The 14774-nt window shown below is 53.1% G+C and overlaps 1 protein-coding gene across 9 annotated transcripts in view; it reads left to right on the forward strand.

Moving 5' to 3' along the window:
* The window catches only part of DENND2B (DENN domain containing 2B), a 173270-nt gene that overhangs the window by 148029 nt on the left and 10467 nt on the right, over positions 1 to 14774 (forward strand). For all 9 annotated transcript variants that reach the window (XM_045065852.1, XM_004751927.3, XM_004751930.3 and 6 more), the window contains 9 exons: positions 2687 to 2838; positions 4283 to 4498; positions 5416 to 5512; positions 6109 to 6153; positions 7116 to 7300; positions 8738 to 8847; positions 9069 to 9138; positions 11937 to 12014; positions 12592 to 12732. In XM_045065852.1, coding sequence (XP_044921787.1) covers positions 2687 to 2838; positions 4283 to 4498; positions 5416 to 5512; positions 6109 to 6153; positions 7116 to 7300; positions 8738 to 8847; positions 9069 to 9138; positions 11937 to 12014; positions 12592 to 12732 — 1094 coding nt within the window. The remainder of the gene's footprint in view (positions 1 to 2686; positions 2839 to 4282; positions 4499 to 5415; positions 5513 to 6108; positions 6154 to 7115; positions 7301 to 8737; positions 8848 to 9068; positions 9139 to 11936; positions 12015 to 12591; positions 12733 to 14774) is intronic.

Here is a 14774-nt window from a genome sequence, read left to right on the forward strand (position 1 = left end):
AAGAAAGAGGCTGGTGTTAAGGCTGGGAAGGCAGGAGGAACAGGCTTTTGAGGCTTTCCTGAAATTTTGTTTCCAGAGGCAACGTTAGTATTGAGACCCTGGTGTTCCCACCTGTTTCCTCCCAGGTTGTCTTCGATGTGCCTCAGTGTTGTGCAGCTATTACTTCCCTGGGCTTTGGTCTCCTGCATCTTTTCCTTGGAGTGTTGGATTTTGTATCCATGTTCAAAGCTCTGATCCCTTGGGAAGAAAGGAGGAGAAGGAGAGAGGGAGGGAGAAGGAAGGAATGAAGGGAGTTTGCCTTGGGAGTCATGTCATGGCACTCCCAATCTAGTAGAAAGTTTAGAAACATCTATCTAAAGCAATGGTTCCTAACAGGGCAGGGGGTAATTACATCCATCCAACCCATTAATCCATCCATCCATCCATCCTTCCTTCGTTCCTTCCTTCTTTCTGTCTTTCCATTGCTCCTTCCTCCCTCTGTGCCCCCTGCCATCCATCCATGCCTGCATTTATCCTTCTGCTCAGGGAACATTTGGCAGTGTCTGGAGACATTTTTGGTTCTTACAACTGAGGGGATGCTACGGTCATCTAGTGGATTGAGGCCAGGGTTGCTGCTAAGCATCCCACAAATGCGCAGGCGAGCCCACCACTGCAACAATCATCCAGCCCCAAATGTCAGTACTTTGGACAAACTCTAACCTAAAGCAGTTGAGTCAGGGTCATCCTATTGATTCAGGGATGATGATAAGGACTCTGGCGGGTCAGCCATCCAGCCCAAGGCAGTCTGGATTTGATGAGCTTGTAATGAATGTTCTTCCTGCCCCCATCAGAACAGTGATGCTCTGGCCCCATTTTCCAGGGTCAGGAAGATTGTGTCCCGGCACTCTTGACTCCTGAATCCTCCCACCTCATCAATACAGGTCATATGTTGGAAACAGACCAAGAAGAACTGGGTGTGTCCTGCCTCCTCCCTAAGTGCCCAGAGTGGGGTAGGCTGGATGCCAGTTTTGATGCTTGGCTTCTAGAGCAGGGTTGCTGGCCGGCTCTGCTTAGTCAGGACTCTGGAATGGAGACCGGTCATCTTTCTAGCATGGCTGTGTTACAGGAAAACGTCTGCTCAGTTGCTGAGGACTCGGCTTGGTGCTGGGAATCACTTCCTCCTGTCCCAGATCCTCTCTTGACCCGTTCTTGACTCACTTTCAAGAGATTTGTGTGGCTTCCCTGGTGGCTTGAGTAGGTGTGACAGAAATCTAACTTTCACACCTCTTCCTTCCCCCTACCTCTGCGAAAGCATTTCCTCAGTAGTTTTCCATGGTAGTAATAAGTAGATACCCCCAGTTTGACTTTGGAAATTGAGAATTCTGTAAGCGTATAGGGATTGGTTTTTCTCCTGTGTCGCATCCTAGGAAAGCCTACAGTCTCAGCAGCCTTATTTCTAGTCCTGTAGCTTTTTCCTCACCTGCTCTCCAAGAAGTGGTGTCTGAACTCCCCTGGGGTGTGAGGTACACCTGGGCATCTGCAGGCTCAGCAGTCACCAGCTTCCAACCCGCTGCGGAACAGGGAGAAGAGGAGTGAGCCCCGGTCTCTTTGTGTATGCTGCCCCCAGCAGAGGGTAGCATATATTTGTTGGTCACCAGTTGCCTGGGTCCCCAGTCCCAGACAGGGATGTCCATGTGGCAGGGAGGATATGGAAAGATAAAGGAAGGGGAGCAGAGGGCCACATTCACTCTCATTGCCCACAGATCCGTGGCAGGAGGCACGTGGTGTTCTGAGGCGTAGAGAAGTCCAGGTTTGGGCTGCAGGGAGAAGGGCAGGTGCGTAGGGCTCTGGGATGGAGATGCTTTTACAGGCAGGGACTGTGCTTTCTGCTCCCTGAGATTGGCTGGCAGTGCCAGGATGGTGCCTGCTGCCAGGGATCTTAGCCATTCGTCCTGAGAAGCTCAAACTCCCCACCCCACCTCTTTGGCAGGGATGGCTAGCAGGCCTTTCACACCTCCCCTGTGTCACAGCAGGAGGGCTTGTTACAAAAGGGGATTGAAGACCATTCTCTTATTGTAAGGCCAGTGGTGGAGTAAACAGTGACCCTGTAGTGAGAGTGCTGTCACTACTTGGCTTGCCCCTGTTCTGGTGTGGGGTTACCTGTGGACCAGATGGAAGAGCTGCCCTGAGAGAGTTGGTACATAGGACAGTCAGTGGGAGGGAGGCCTGCCAGCCCCCTGCTCCTTGTAGTTAGGTTTGTTCCTCCGTGCCCAGCCTCTGGAGTGGGTCCTCAGGGGGCATCTGCAGTAGGACAGCCATGTGACCTCTGAAAGCCTTTCCTACCTTGAATTGTGCATCTCTGGGGCTTTCACAGCAGGAGGCCTGGAGCTAAGGAATGAAGCCCGGTGTTGGCTTTGTCCTCTGGCTGGGCACAGGCAGGGTAGCTGAGCCAGTCTTGTGCAATCTCTGAATTTATAAAGCAGAGGCCAGACGAGGCTGAGCTGAACTGGGGGCGGGGGGTTTGCTTCTGGACTTGGAGCTGGGATCTGTTTGTAGCCTCCCCGCAGCAGACGGGCAGCTGTATGACTCATGGGCTGAAGGGCCAGGCAGAAGCCATTCTCTTTGGTTCACAGGAATTCTGCTTGTTTATTTGTGAGTGTGTTTCCTCCTTCCCTTCTCCTAGTCTCTGACTTCTCCCCCTCTGCAGGAGATCTGCCCAAGGAGAATCCATATGAGGATGTGGACTTAAAGAGCCGAAGAGCAGGACGAAAATCCCAGCAACTGTCTGAAAACTCCTTGGACTCTTTGCACAGGATGTGGGGTCCTCAGGACAGGAAGTACAACAACCCACCCACTCAGGTAATGGCAGCCCCGACTTGGGCCAACACAAGGGCCACAGTGGAGGCCTGTCCTGCCAGGGTGTGGGCCTGCTTCCACTCCCACTCTTTCCTTCACTAATACTTGGCAAAGGAGGTGACCTCAGGGAAGAGCTCTGCATGCGGGGACTTCTGCCACGTTGAAATCCTCGTGGGCACCCTGCCCTCCGTGCTCCCCTTCACTACTTGTGCTCTGCGCTGCAACACGAGCCCCAGCTGCCTCCTGTCCTGTCATTGCTCCTGCTCCCTTTCTGTGGGTAACAGGAAGACGGGACCCTGGTTGGAGTCTTGGTATTCAGCAGCTCTGGCAGAAATGATCTCAGTACTGACATTCGGGGGCCAGGCATAGGCCCAAGAACCAGATATGGAGAGCTAGATAGGTGTCTGCCAGACCTGGAGCCACTCATGTTGGAGGGAATTAAGACTGAATCGTCAAGAAAAGGGCTGATAGAAGGCAGGATGAGAAAAAAGGTGAAGAGTCCAAGGAGACTGTTAGACTCTAGCTCATTCTGGCCTTGTCCAGGGTGGACAGGGGGCAGGAGAAGGAGGCAGGAGGCGCTTTCTTGGATCTACCCAGGCAACTCTAATTCTCTTTGCAAATGGAGGGACCTGGACATTTTATAACATTGGCTAGAGAATACAGAGATGGTTTCTTCTGGCTTTGGAGTGATACAATCATTTTTACAAAAGATTCACCTTTCTCATGAGCTATGTTCAAACAGGCCCCCACTGAATTTGTGTGGCCAGCCTGACTGGGTGGGAGGACGACTGGCTGAACAGTGATGAAGGATGATGCCAGGTGCAGAAAGTGGGTGGGAGGTGGGCTGAGTGGGCAGGGGTGCTGCCTTGCTAGCAGGCAGCGGGATCTGTGGAGAGTAAGGTGCCTCGGAATAAGGGTGCTGGCTTCGACTGAGGGAGTAGATCGGGGCTGGGGAGGGGCAGCTGCAGTGAAGGAACCACCTGGCTGGGAGGCCCACCTTGCCAGGCTTTGGGAGTGAGAGCCCAGGGCCCTTATGTTCTGCCTAGAAAAGGTGAGCAGGGCCAGGCTGCTATGTGGATTATGGCCTCTGCTAAGGAAGCGTTTTAGGACTGGCTGTGGGAAGGAGATGACCTCTGTCAACCAGGCTGAATACTGAGCCAAGGCTAAGCCTTGTTCCAAAGCTCAGGAGGAGCCCCCAGAATTCCCGCTTGTCCTTCTCTTTCCACTCAGATGAGAGCCCAGTTTTTTAGCCTCTGTTTTCTTTTATCTGGTAGAGGTGGTTCGGCTTCCTTTGTGGAAGCCATGTCTCATCTAGCCCTGACCTGCTGATGAGCCGCTGAGGTCATCCAGGCAGAGGGAAATTCCAGGGTGGGATTCAGAGGAGCCAGGGATGCCAGCCAAGGCATATGTGCTGAAGCCCTCTCCCACGTCTTCTCCCCCGTACCAGCTCTCCCTGAAACCCAGCAGCCAGTCCCTGCGCAGTGGGAACTGGTCAGAAAGGAAGAGCCACCGGCTGCCGCGATTACCCAAGAGGCACAGCCATGACGACATGCTGCTGCTGGCTCAGCTGAGCCTGCCGTCTTCACCCTCCAGCCTCAATGAGGACAGCCTCAGCACCACCAGTGAGCTGCTGTCCAGCCGCAGGGCCCGCCGCATTCCTAAGGTAGCCTCCCCAGAGGGGCCACCCGGGGCTGGCTGGGCAGGCGGGCAGGCAGGTGGGCAGCTCTCTCCTCCTCTTCCTTCCCTAATCCAAGGCTGCTTCCTCAGTTCTCCTTGAATAAATTCTGGGCCCTTGCGCTGGCCTTTCTTTTTCACCTGGTTAATTCCCTGTCTTATTAACAGAGATGCAATAAGGGGTTCGTGGGTGCACAGATGTTAGGGGAGGGGCAGACTGGGGAGCACTCCTTGCCATTGAGTGACCGGAAGCCAGTCCTTTAGGAGACTCCCCACTGGTGGAGTGTGCACTTGGAGATCTCTGTGTATACATAAACACTTCTAGGCTTTGAAGGGCCTAAGACTCAAACTTGAGTCTTTCTTTCTCCGACTCTCAGAATTAAGAGTTTTCTGCAATGAGTTGCATACACAGGCAGTCAGACCCAAATCCCCAGCCCAAAGCAGCAGGATTTAGCCAAATGGTATTTTTAGCCTGCAAACAATGCTTGGGTATATTGGGAATTAGCTCCTTCCTGTCGTGGCCCCAGGTTATAGCCTAGAGGGAAAGGCTCCAGTCCTTGTTCCTGTTATTACGTCTGAAGAGCTCTTTTGTCTCCGTTGGTTCAGTGACTCTAGGGACCCAGAAGCTCCCATCCTGTGTAGTTTGATCACAGTTCCTTCCTCTGGGGAGCTAAGTTTAACATTCTTGTGTAGGAGCGGGAGACCACTTAGGGGATGAGGGAGAGGAGAGCTACCGGCCAGTCTGCACTTGGGGTCAGTGCAGCAGGGAGACCAGAACTGGGCCCCAGTGTGGGGAGGGCAGAAAGCATGCACCTTGAGGGAACAAATGGGTTACTAATCAGCCTTCTTAGAAATAGGGGCAGCTGGTGTTAGGGTTATCTCACGTTCCCTGCTTTTCTCACCCAGCTTGTCCAAAGAATTAACTCCATCTACAATGCCAAGAGGGGAAAGAAGAGGTTAAAAAAACTGTCTATGTCCAGCATTGAGACAGCATCACTGAGAGGTAGGCCTTGATGTCTGAGTGGTTCAGGTATCGGGGGCCCTTGGGCAGTAGGAACAGGGAGAGGTACATACTAGCCTCAGTTTACCCTTCTGTGGGCCAATCCCAGGATCCTCCTGCCTTCTAGGAGGGTAGAGTCCCCCCAAGAAACGGCACATAGAAAGGGAGGGCCAAACAAGGAAGGAAGCCATGGGTTGGGTTAGTTCAGGCACTGGGCTGTGAGGCCCTGATGAGGGAGGTGGATGTGGGATTCTGGTTCTGCCAAAAGGAAAGGCCAGACTTACTGAGCACTGTGGTCTGTTTCCCATTTCAAATCTTGGCCTCCTGGAGGTAGTCCCTGTGATCCAGGCCTGTAGGCTTCTCTGCTGTCTCGGCCTCCAGCTCAGGCCTTCAGTAGCTTCCCCCAGATCAGGACTGGATGGAGAGGGGTTTGTATAGCAATTAGCACCTGTGGTTTGAGCTCAAAGGGACCCTGGGCCTTGGGGGCCCAGAAGAGGTAGGATTCATCCTTTGTGAGAAGAGCTGGGAGGGGGGCCCAGGAAACATTGGCTGTGGAGCAGTGGCTCAGCAAGTGTGCACTCCTGCTGTTACTTTTACAGATGAGAATAGTGAGAGCGAGAGCGACTCTGACGACAGGTTCAAAGGTGAGGCCTGGAACCCCTTCCCAGCCCTGGCTGTAGAGTCACCCCCCCTCCTCTGCATGTATAGTTCCCACATCCCCAGCTGGCCTGCTTTGGAGGGGCCACAGGCAGGCAGGATAGCAGCTGATGGAGCAAAGAGCTCCAGGGAAGTCCCCTCCTACTGTATGCAAGGCAGCCCCATGACGGTTGAACTCAGACAGCCGCCTTCACCTGGACTTCCCCAAGGTATTGTCCGTGAGAATTGGGTGTTGATTTGCCTGGTAAATGCTGCGAATCTGGAGGGTCAGAAGTGGGTTTAGAAGATTACAAGTACCTCTTCTGGCTTTAAGAATTGTGCCCGTCTGAGGAAACTGGTCCTCTAGAGGCATTGAGACTACTAACCCCCCATATCCACAGAGAGGACTGACACCTCCCTGAAAAGGTTCTGGGAACTTCCCGTTCCAGCAGCCTTGGATGAATCTCTATTTTTTCTCTCCTGGGAAACCTGTCTAGACTTTCCTGGAGGGTTAAAGTCTATGGGAGCTAGCTCCCTTATTCCATCCTCTACTGGTTTTCCCTGGGGTAGGGACAGGGACAAAAAGTCCAAGTCCAAGGACTCTGAGAGGGGCCCGGGATGAAGCCTGCATGGTGGTTCCTATCTTCTCCTGTTGGTACGAGGCAGGGGTAGGTGGGTGCCTGGGTTTTGCCTGGCTTAGGCAGTCCTGTCAGCCCCAGCCCAGCCTCCAGAAGGCCCAGAAGGCCTAGCATAGCAGCCCCCCATTGCAGGGCAGGGCCTCTGCATAGGCATAGACGCTTTGCTCCTGCCACTTCAGCCCCAGACCCAGCTGCAAGAGGTGGTCAGACCAGGCTTCTGCACTTATAGGTGGTCCACAGAGGCAAAGCCCGAGACTGGGGTTGGGGGGGCGCTGATGTGGGGTCTGTGAGGGTCCAGTCTGCCTGTCCCCTGACATACAACCTGCCCGCAGCCCACACGCAGCGCCTGGTCCACATCCAGTCAATGCTGAAACGCGCACCCAGCTATCGGACTCTGGAGCTGGAACTGCTTGAGTGGCAGGAGCGGGAGCTTTTCGAGTACTTTGTGGTGGTGTCCCTCAAGAAGAAGCCATCTCGAAATACCTACCTCCCTGAAGTCTCCTACCAGTTTCCCAAGGTGAGGCCATCTCTCCCCCATCCCGCCCCTCCTCTGGCACCTTCTGTCTGCCTGGGCTATCTCTAGGGCAAGAGAGATCCTGTTCCTGCCATCGCTACTTACCTCGCAGTGACAGCCCCGAGCCTGGTGCCTGCCAGCTCGCTGGGGAGAGAGGCATTCTGAGCCGTGGGTTTGGGCCAGTACTTGTTCAGAGGGTGAGGGCACAGAGAACACCTCTTAGTATGCTTAGAATAAAACCCAAATTGGTTATAAGGATGGCACGGGGCCTGGTGCTTCTACTTTATTTCTCTTTTTTAAACTACTTTATTGAAACTTAATTCACATACTATATAATTCAGCTATTTAAAGTATACAATTCAGGACCCCTGGGTGGCTCAATCGGTTAAGTGGCTGTCTTCAGCTCAGGTCATGATCCCAGGGTCCTGGGATTGAGCCTTGTATTGGGCTCCCTGCTCGGCGGGGAGCCTGCTTCTCCTTCTGCCTGCTCATGCTCTTTCTCTGTATACAATTTAGTGACTTTTAGTATATTCAGAGTTGTAAAATGAATATTAGAACATTTTTTTTTAAAAGATTTTATTTTAGAGAGAGAGAGTGCAAGCAAGTAGGGGGAGGAGCAGATTGGAAGGTAGAGAGAGAGAATCTGAAGCAGACTCCGTGCCCAGCATGGAGCCTGGCACGGGGCTTAATCTCACAACCACGAGATCATGACCTGAGCCAAAACCAAGAGTTGGACGCTTACCTGACTGAGCCACCAAAGTGCCCCTGAAACATATTTTTATCACCCCAAATGGAAACTCTGTACCCTGTTAGCTGTCACTCCCCATCCCCCCACCTGCATTCCCTCTCACCACACCTTGCCTGCCCATCACCAGCCAGCCAGCCAGCCAGCCTGGCCTCCTTGCTCTTTGCCTCTGCCCGGAATGTTCTTTCTTTAGCTCTGCACATTGCTGCCGGCTCTTTTTCATTCCTCATTCTCCTCCCAGATAGTACCTCTTCCAGGAGATCTTTCCAGATACCTAAAGTATCCCTCCTCCTGCCCAGTTCCCTCTGTCACAGCACCCTATTTCTTTCTTTTGTGGCAAGATCTCCTTTGGAGATTTTGTTGTCGATTGCTCACTCTCCTGACCAGAATGTGCAGGGACGGGGACCTTGTCCACTTTGTTTTCCATCAGTAGCCCTAGCATGTGACACAGGGCCAGGGGCCACATAGAAAAAGCGCTCACTTGGCACATACTGAATGAATAGATGATGACTCAGCTCTCTCCAGACCTCTCTGTAGGAATCAGGAATGGGGACAGGATTGCTGAGGAGCATGCCAGTTGGTAGGATGCCATCTAGAGCTCTCAGGACAGGAGATGCTTCTCAGCTCCCCTCCCCTACCAACCAAGGATCCATGTCTTCTCTTGTCTATCTCTCCCCATATTCCTCTCCCTGCAGCTGGACCGACCCACCAAGCAGATGCGGGAGGCAGAGGAGAGGCTCAAGGCCATTCCCCAGTTTTGCTTCCCTGATGCCAAGGACTGGCTTCCTGTGTCCGAGTACAGTAGGTGAGGCGTGGCCTGGTCTGGCTGAGGTGAGGCAGGAAGGGGACACAGCCTCCTTGCCTCCCACAGCAGGGGCAACTGCGTGGGACACACCTGAGTCCCAGCCTCCACTTTTACAGCAACCTAGCCCTTCTCCTCCTCCCTGGGAGGGCATTCCCTCTTCTTGGGTGCTGTTTCCTGGGTCCTCTGATCCTTCCCTGATGCCAGACCCCTCCCCGTTCCAGTGAGACTTTCTCTTTCATGCTGACTGGGGAAGATGGCAGCAGACGCTTTGGCTACTGCAGGCGCTTACTGGTGAGTAGGGCCATGTGGTCCTTGGGGGACTGGGCCACAGTGTGTATGTATATGTGCGTGCATGTGCGTGTACACATGCACACGCACCTTCTTCAACTCTAGTTTGTGTGAGATTCTGCATTCTGCTTCCTTGTATGCTTCTTGAGGCCACCCTCAACACAGACAACATGTGCATATAGGCACACTGATGAGGCACTCCTGGGATGGCAGGACTCGGAGTGACCCTTCCAATCTAAGATAAACTGCACTACGAGGAGAGAGTGGATCACCTTCTACTGATATGTCCTGTTTTCAACTTTCCTACACTTTTTCTTCTCATTCATTTCCCTCGGGCTCTGGGGCCCTGGATACTGAAGCCAGATTGCAGGATCATATCAACCCAGCAGCATTCCTGGCCCATAACTGGCCAGCTGAGTGAGGAGGCATCCTGTCCATGGTCTGCTAGTGCTGGAGGCTAAGGAGGGACAGAGCAGTACCTTCTGTGGGATTCTGGGAGAGGTGCCTTGAACAGGTGAAAGGGAGGGTTTTGAAAGTATAAACCATGTTATATAGAAAGAAGCCCGTGCCCATCTCCCTTCTCATTAGTCCTAGGAAGTAGGGATCCCCAGGTCCCCAGGTTCCCAGGTCCCCAGCCCTGGGAAGTAGTAGTAGTATCTTGAGGTAAGGTAAAGAGAGATTCCTGTTGCACTTTCCTCTGGAATTCACTAGGGATGTTGTTGGTTTGGGGTATCAGCAGTGTTTCAGGACTCCCATGCCTTAGTGGGACAAGGACTCACTAGATATCTAGCCAGTCTAGGGGTAGATGAGAAGGATCCTAGGCAAGGGTCATGTATAGCAGGGACCCCAGACAAAGGATCTTGGGCCATTTATTAATTCATTTATTCATTCATTCTGAAACACGTCCCATACTCCCACTGAGGGTCAGGCAACATGTTAAGGGCACCTAAAGAGGAGTTTGACTTGAATTCAATCCAATCCTCAAGAAAATTTAGATAGTCTAATAGAGGAGGCCAGCCTTTGAATGTAGAAGGGAAGACAAAGGGAATAGGCTATTATTTAGGACCTATTGTGTTCCAGGCTAGACGCTTTAAGTATGTCATCTTCTTGAATCCTTATAGTAGTTTATGAAGTAGTACTATGTCAGTTTCTGTAGATTAAGAAATTAAGACTTGGGGGGAATAACTGCCCAGGATCACACAGCCAGTGAAACACAAGCCGGGGCTGACTCTAAGTTCTTTAACACCAGGTCTGATACTCTTGGATCGCCCCAGAGGGTAGTCTGGGCGAAGGGATATTTGGATACTGACTGCCCGGTGAGCAGGGCTAAGGGGATGTGGAGCAATGCAAATGCCAGGTGGGGAGCCAGGCAGAGGCCAGCTTGCCACAGGTTCACCTGTGCCCAGAGAGGAGCATTCCAAGGACTGCTTTTGCAGGAATAGTGATGGAGCAGAGCTGCTCCTTTGCAGCGGGCCTGCCGCCCCCAGGGAAGAGCATGTTTGTCCTGGCGTGCTCGTGCTCAGAGAGGGCCTGGGCTGGGTCCCTGCCAAGGGGGCTGGCACTAGCTCGGCATTCCTGCAGATTGGACACAATGATTCTAACCCAAATCCCACATACTTGATTTAATCACATGGGGCTTTAGGGGAGGCGGGGGAGAAGGAAAGAGAGAGGAGTGAGTTTCAGGCCTAATATGGACAAAAACAGATTCTGCCTTCTCTTTAGATCTGTGACGTGTGGCCAGCAGGTTTGGAAACTGAAATAGACCCATCTGCATTTGCTTAGCGGCCTGCGTGAGGGGCCAGCACCTGCTGCTCTGCTCCCTCCCTACTTGGCCTTGCCAGGCACTCGGGCCTCGGAGCCAGAGGCAGCCACAGCCACAGAGCCCTGCCAGCCCCTGGCTGGAGAAGTAGACTCCTGTGGCCTCACCCCAACCCACATTTGGAGGCTCCAGGCCTGGGGCGCTCTTAGTGCACATCTCCTCCAGCCATGCACTTTGCCAATCCGCTTTTTTCTTTGTTCTCTCCTAGCATACCTCTGTTCTGTGTCTTTGTGTCCCTTTCCCTTCCGTGTCGGGTCAGAAAGCAGCATGCGTTAGAGGTGAGACGGTAAATCTGAGGCCAAAACAGACTCCTGGATCTATGACTTTTAGATGCATGGCTCACTCTCTTTGTGACTCAGTTTACTCATGCTACAAAACGCAGGTGGTAGTGCCTGTGCACTACCTCTCACAGGCAGTTTTAGAGTACTAAGCCTGGGCCTCAGATATGGTAGGCTTTCAACAAATAGTAGTTTGCGGCTCTTATCCATGTTCAGTTTGTCTTACTATAACAGGGTGGATTAAGGAAGGGAGGTAAGGAGAACCTAGAATGGGGCTGTGTTACAGAATGTTCCCTGTGAGGGATGGGGGGACTCCGTGGCTTGCTCTGAGGAATGTATACAGGTTCCTCTCATGACCACTGTGTCCTCTGGATTCCCAGCCTTCACCTTGTAAATCCACAAATCACCCTATAGCTTCTGCCGGGCTGCTTCCTTCTTCACCAGCCTCTGTCAGCGTCCTCCTGGGAGGAGCTCAGCAGGAGTCTGGAACCTTGGGCTGGAAGACCCAGTAGAGGCTAGAGCCTTCCCCTGGAGGGTGTCAGCCTTTCCTCTGGGGGCTTGGTTGAGTAGCGCTTAGAAGAGGCTTGCTATCATCCACTAGAAGATCAGTCCTTAGTCCTCCGTTCCCCGGGAAAAGGAGCCAGATGTAGTAATTGTGGCTTCTCTGTATCTGTCTGTCTCTCCTCCGCCTCGTCCCGACCCAGCCGAGTGGGAAAGGGCCTCGGTTGCCAGAGGTATACTGTGTCATCAGCCGCCTTGGCTGCTTCGGCTTGTTTTCCAAGGTAAGAGGGCTGTGGCTTACTTCCCTCCCCTTTCCCCAGCTGACAGCTCCCACAGGAATATCTGTGGCCAGCTCAGATGAGAAAACCACCTGTGTGTGCGAGCAAGCGAGCGAGCGGGTGTGAGCAAGAGAATGCAAGAGCAAGCATAGGGAACTCGTGGACTCCTTCCTCTTCCCAAGCCTGGCTCCCCATCTGGCCAGCTCGCATCTCCCCAGCTCCTGTGCCAGAGTGGTCTGCCAGTGTCACAGTCCACTCTGAGCCCTGGATAGAGCCAGAGTCCTTTGGGAGAGAGAATCCCCTTGGGGAAACCAGGTGCCCAGGGACCCGACTCGAGAGTGGCGTTTCATTTACCCACCTCCTGGGTGTGGGGCAAGCACGAGTTAGTGAGCAGAACAGTCATCGAGTGCCAAGGGAAGCAGGAAGGCTAGAGTGTAAAGCTGCTGGCGAGATAGCCCTTCTGTCCCCTAGCTTTTGGCCCCAGCTGGTCAGATGCCAGGCTGCCCTGTTCTCTGCCCAGGAGGTAGGGAAGGGCAGCGCCTGACACCCTTCCTCTTCTGGCTGCTGGCCGTGGGCACAGGTCTTAGATGAGGTGGAGCGCCGGCGTGGGATCTCTGCTGCCTTGGTCTATCCCTTCATGAGAAGTCTCATGGAGTCACCCTTCCCTGCCCCGGGGAAGACCATCAAAGTGAAGACGTTTCTTCCAGGTGCTGGCAACGAGGTAGGGATTTCTGCTGCCTCTTCTCTCAGACTGTGGATGGGGCCTGGAGGACGGCCTGCCTGGCCAAGGCTGCAGTCCTTGGGAGGGGCAGAGCACGGCCCCTTCCTCTCTCACCATGTGTGTATAGCTAATCAGTCAGGACTGGAAAAGTGAAGGACAGAACTGTCAATGGGGCCTAACTCCCCACAGCTCCTAGGGGGCCTTCCCTGACCTGCTGGGACTTGACTGCATTCCACCTGCCCACCTTTTATTCATTCATCAACTATTTACCGACAGTGCTCTCTCACAGTCAGGGATGGCGCCAGACCTTGGAGCAGCCATGAGGTTGAAGTGGGCCACAGCTCTGTCCCTGTGGAGTTCATCATCTCATGAGAGAGACCAATATTAAATACATGTGTCTGCTTTTAAGTAGATAATTCCTGAACTTTTTAAGTGCCAAGTGTGAGCATGGGAGTAAGAGTATGTGACGGGTGACCTAAAACCTGCTTTAGGGGTCCCGGGAAGGCCCCTTCTGAGGAAGTGACTAAGATTAGTAAAGTCAGCTAAATGAAGTGGGGGAGGGAGACTATAAGAGAAGGGTGTGGATGGGAGAAGGTTATTCCAGGTGGAGAGGGAACAGTTCCTGCAAAGGCACTAGTTGGAAGAGTGACAAGGAACTGATAAAAGGCCAAGATGGTTAAAAGGGTGTGAGCAGGGCAGGATGGACAGCGAGGGCCACATCACAGTGTGCCTGCTAGGCTGAGTTAAGGATTTTAGAGTTTATCTAAGCAGGGTTATAAGATCTGAGATATATTTTTAAAAGCTCACTGTGGCTGCTCTGGAGATCACAGATTGGAGTGAAGGCAGGAGACCGGCTAGGCTCCTGTACGGAAGTGCAGACAGGAGATGATAGTAGCTTGGATTAAGGTGTGATAGAAAAGGTGAGAAGTAGGTGGATTAGAGACACATTTTAGAATGAGGATCAGAGTACTTTGTGTTGAGTGGAAATATGGAGTAAATATTAGGGAGATTTTTAAGGCTAATCCCAGCCTTTTGGCTCGAGTGACAGGGTAGCTGCCGGCCTGCTGCCTATGGAGGGAGTGGGCTCTGAGGAGGAAGTGGGAAGGTGGATTTTGTACGTGTTACATTAAAGATACCTGTGTGGCACCCAAGATAAGATGTTTCATAGCAGAAAGGATAGAAAAGGAAGAGAAGAGAGCCTGGGCTCGGTCCTCCTCGGACTTGGGGAACGCCCAACATCTGGGGATCCTGCAGAAGGGGAGGAGCAACCCCCAGGAGGGAAAAGACAGGAGGCTGAGGTCAGGATGGGGAATGGCCAGCTGCCTTGACAAGACTAGATCTTGGGGGAGCAGGGATGGAGGGGGCCAGATACCTGAGTGGAGTAAGTTGAGAAGTGAAGAGGGGTGAGAAAGTGGAAATAGCTTGTACAGACTTCTCTTCAAGAGGCTCGGTTGTGAAGAGGACTAGGGAAGGGGGCAGTGATTGAAAGGGGGAGTTTGCCGGAGATGGTCATCTGGAGGCTGGTGGGATTGGCCCCAGTGGAGGCAGAGGTGAAAGCAGATAGTCAGGAGAGGGAGGGAACAGTCAGACTGTGGCCCAGGAGGTGGCGGGGCTGTGGGATCCAGGGAGGGACTGGCTTCAGTTGGGAGAGACGGGCACTTCCTTGTGTGATGGCAGGGAAGGGCCAGGGCTGGTAGATTCTGGCTTCTGCCTGATGGCTTTGGTTTTCTCAAAATGGAAGAGAAGGTCATCCTCTGAGTGAGAGGTAGATGTTGGGCTTCGGGAGAGGGAAGAAGAAATGACTATTGTTGCAGAGAGCAGGAGAGGGTCTGACTAAAGAAACACGGGATGTGCTGGGAGTGGCGCGAAGGCCATTTCAGGGCTTTCCTTCAGCCTCTTTTCTGCCACCCTCCTCTGGAGGGACTTTAGGCTGCTTGAGAGGACTGGCGCAGGCTGATGGCTGGCCCTGCCCTGAGAGCCCAGCAGCTTGCCTGGGAGACCTTGAGATGGCCTCGCCCTCACCAGCCTCACTTCTCGTCACT

The sequence above is a fragment of the Mustela putorius genome, unplaced genomic scaffold (genome assembly GCF_011764305.1).
Source record: "Mustela putorius furo isolate JIRA1106 unplaced genomic scaffold, ASM1176430v1.1 tig00003859_pilon_pilon_pilon, whole genome shotgun sequence".
Taxonomy (NCBI): domain Eukaryota; kingdom Metazoa; phylum Chordata; class Mammalia; order Carnivora; family Mustelidae; genus Mustela; species Mustela putorius.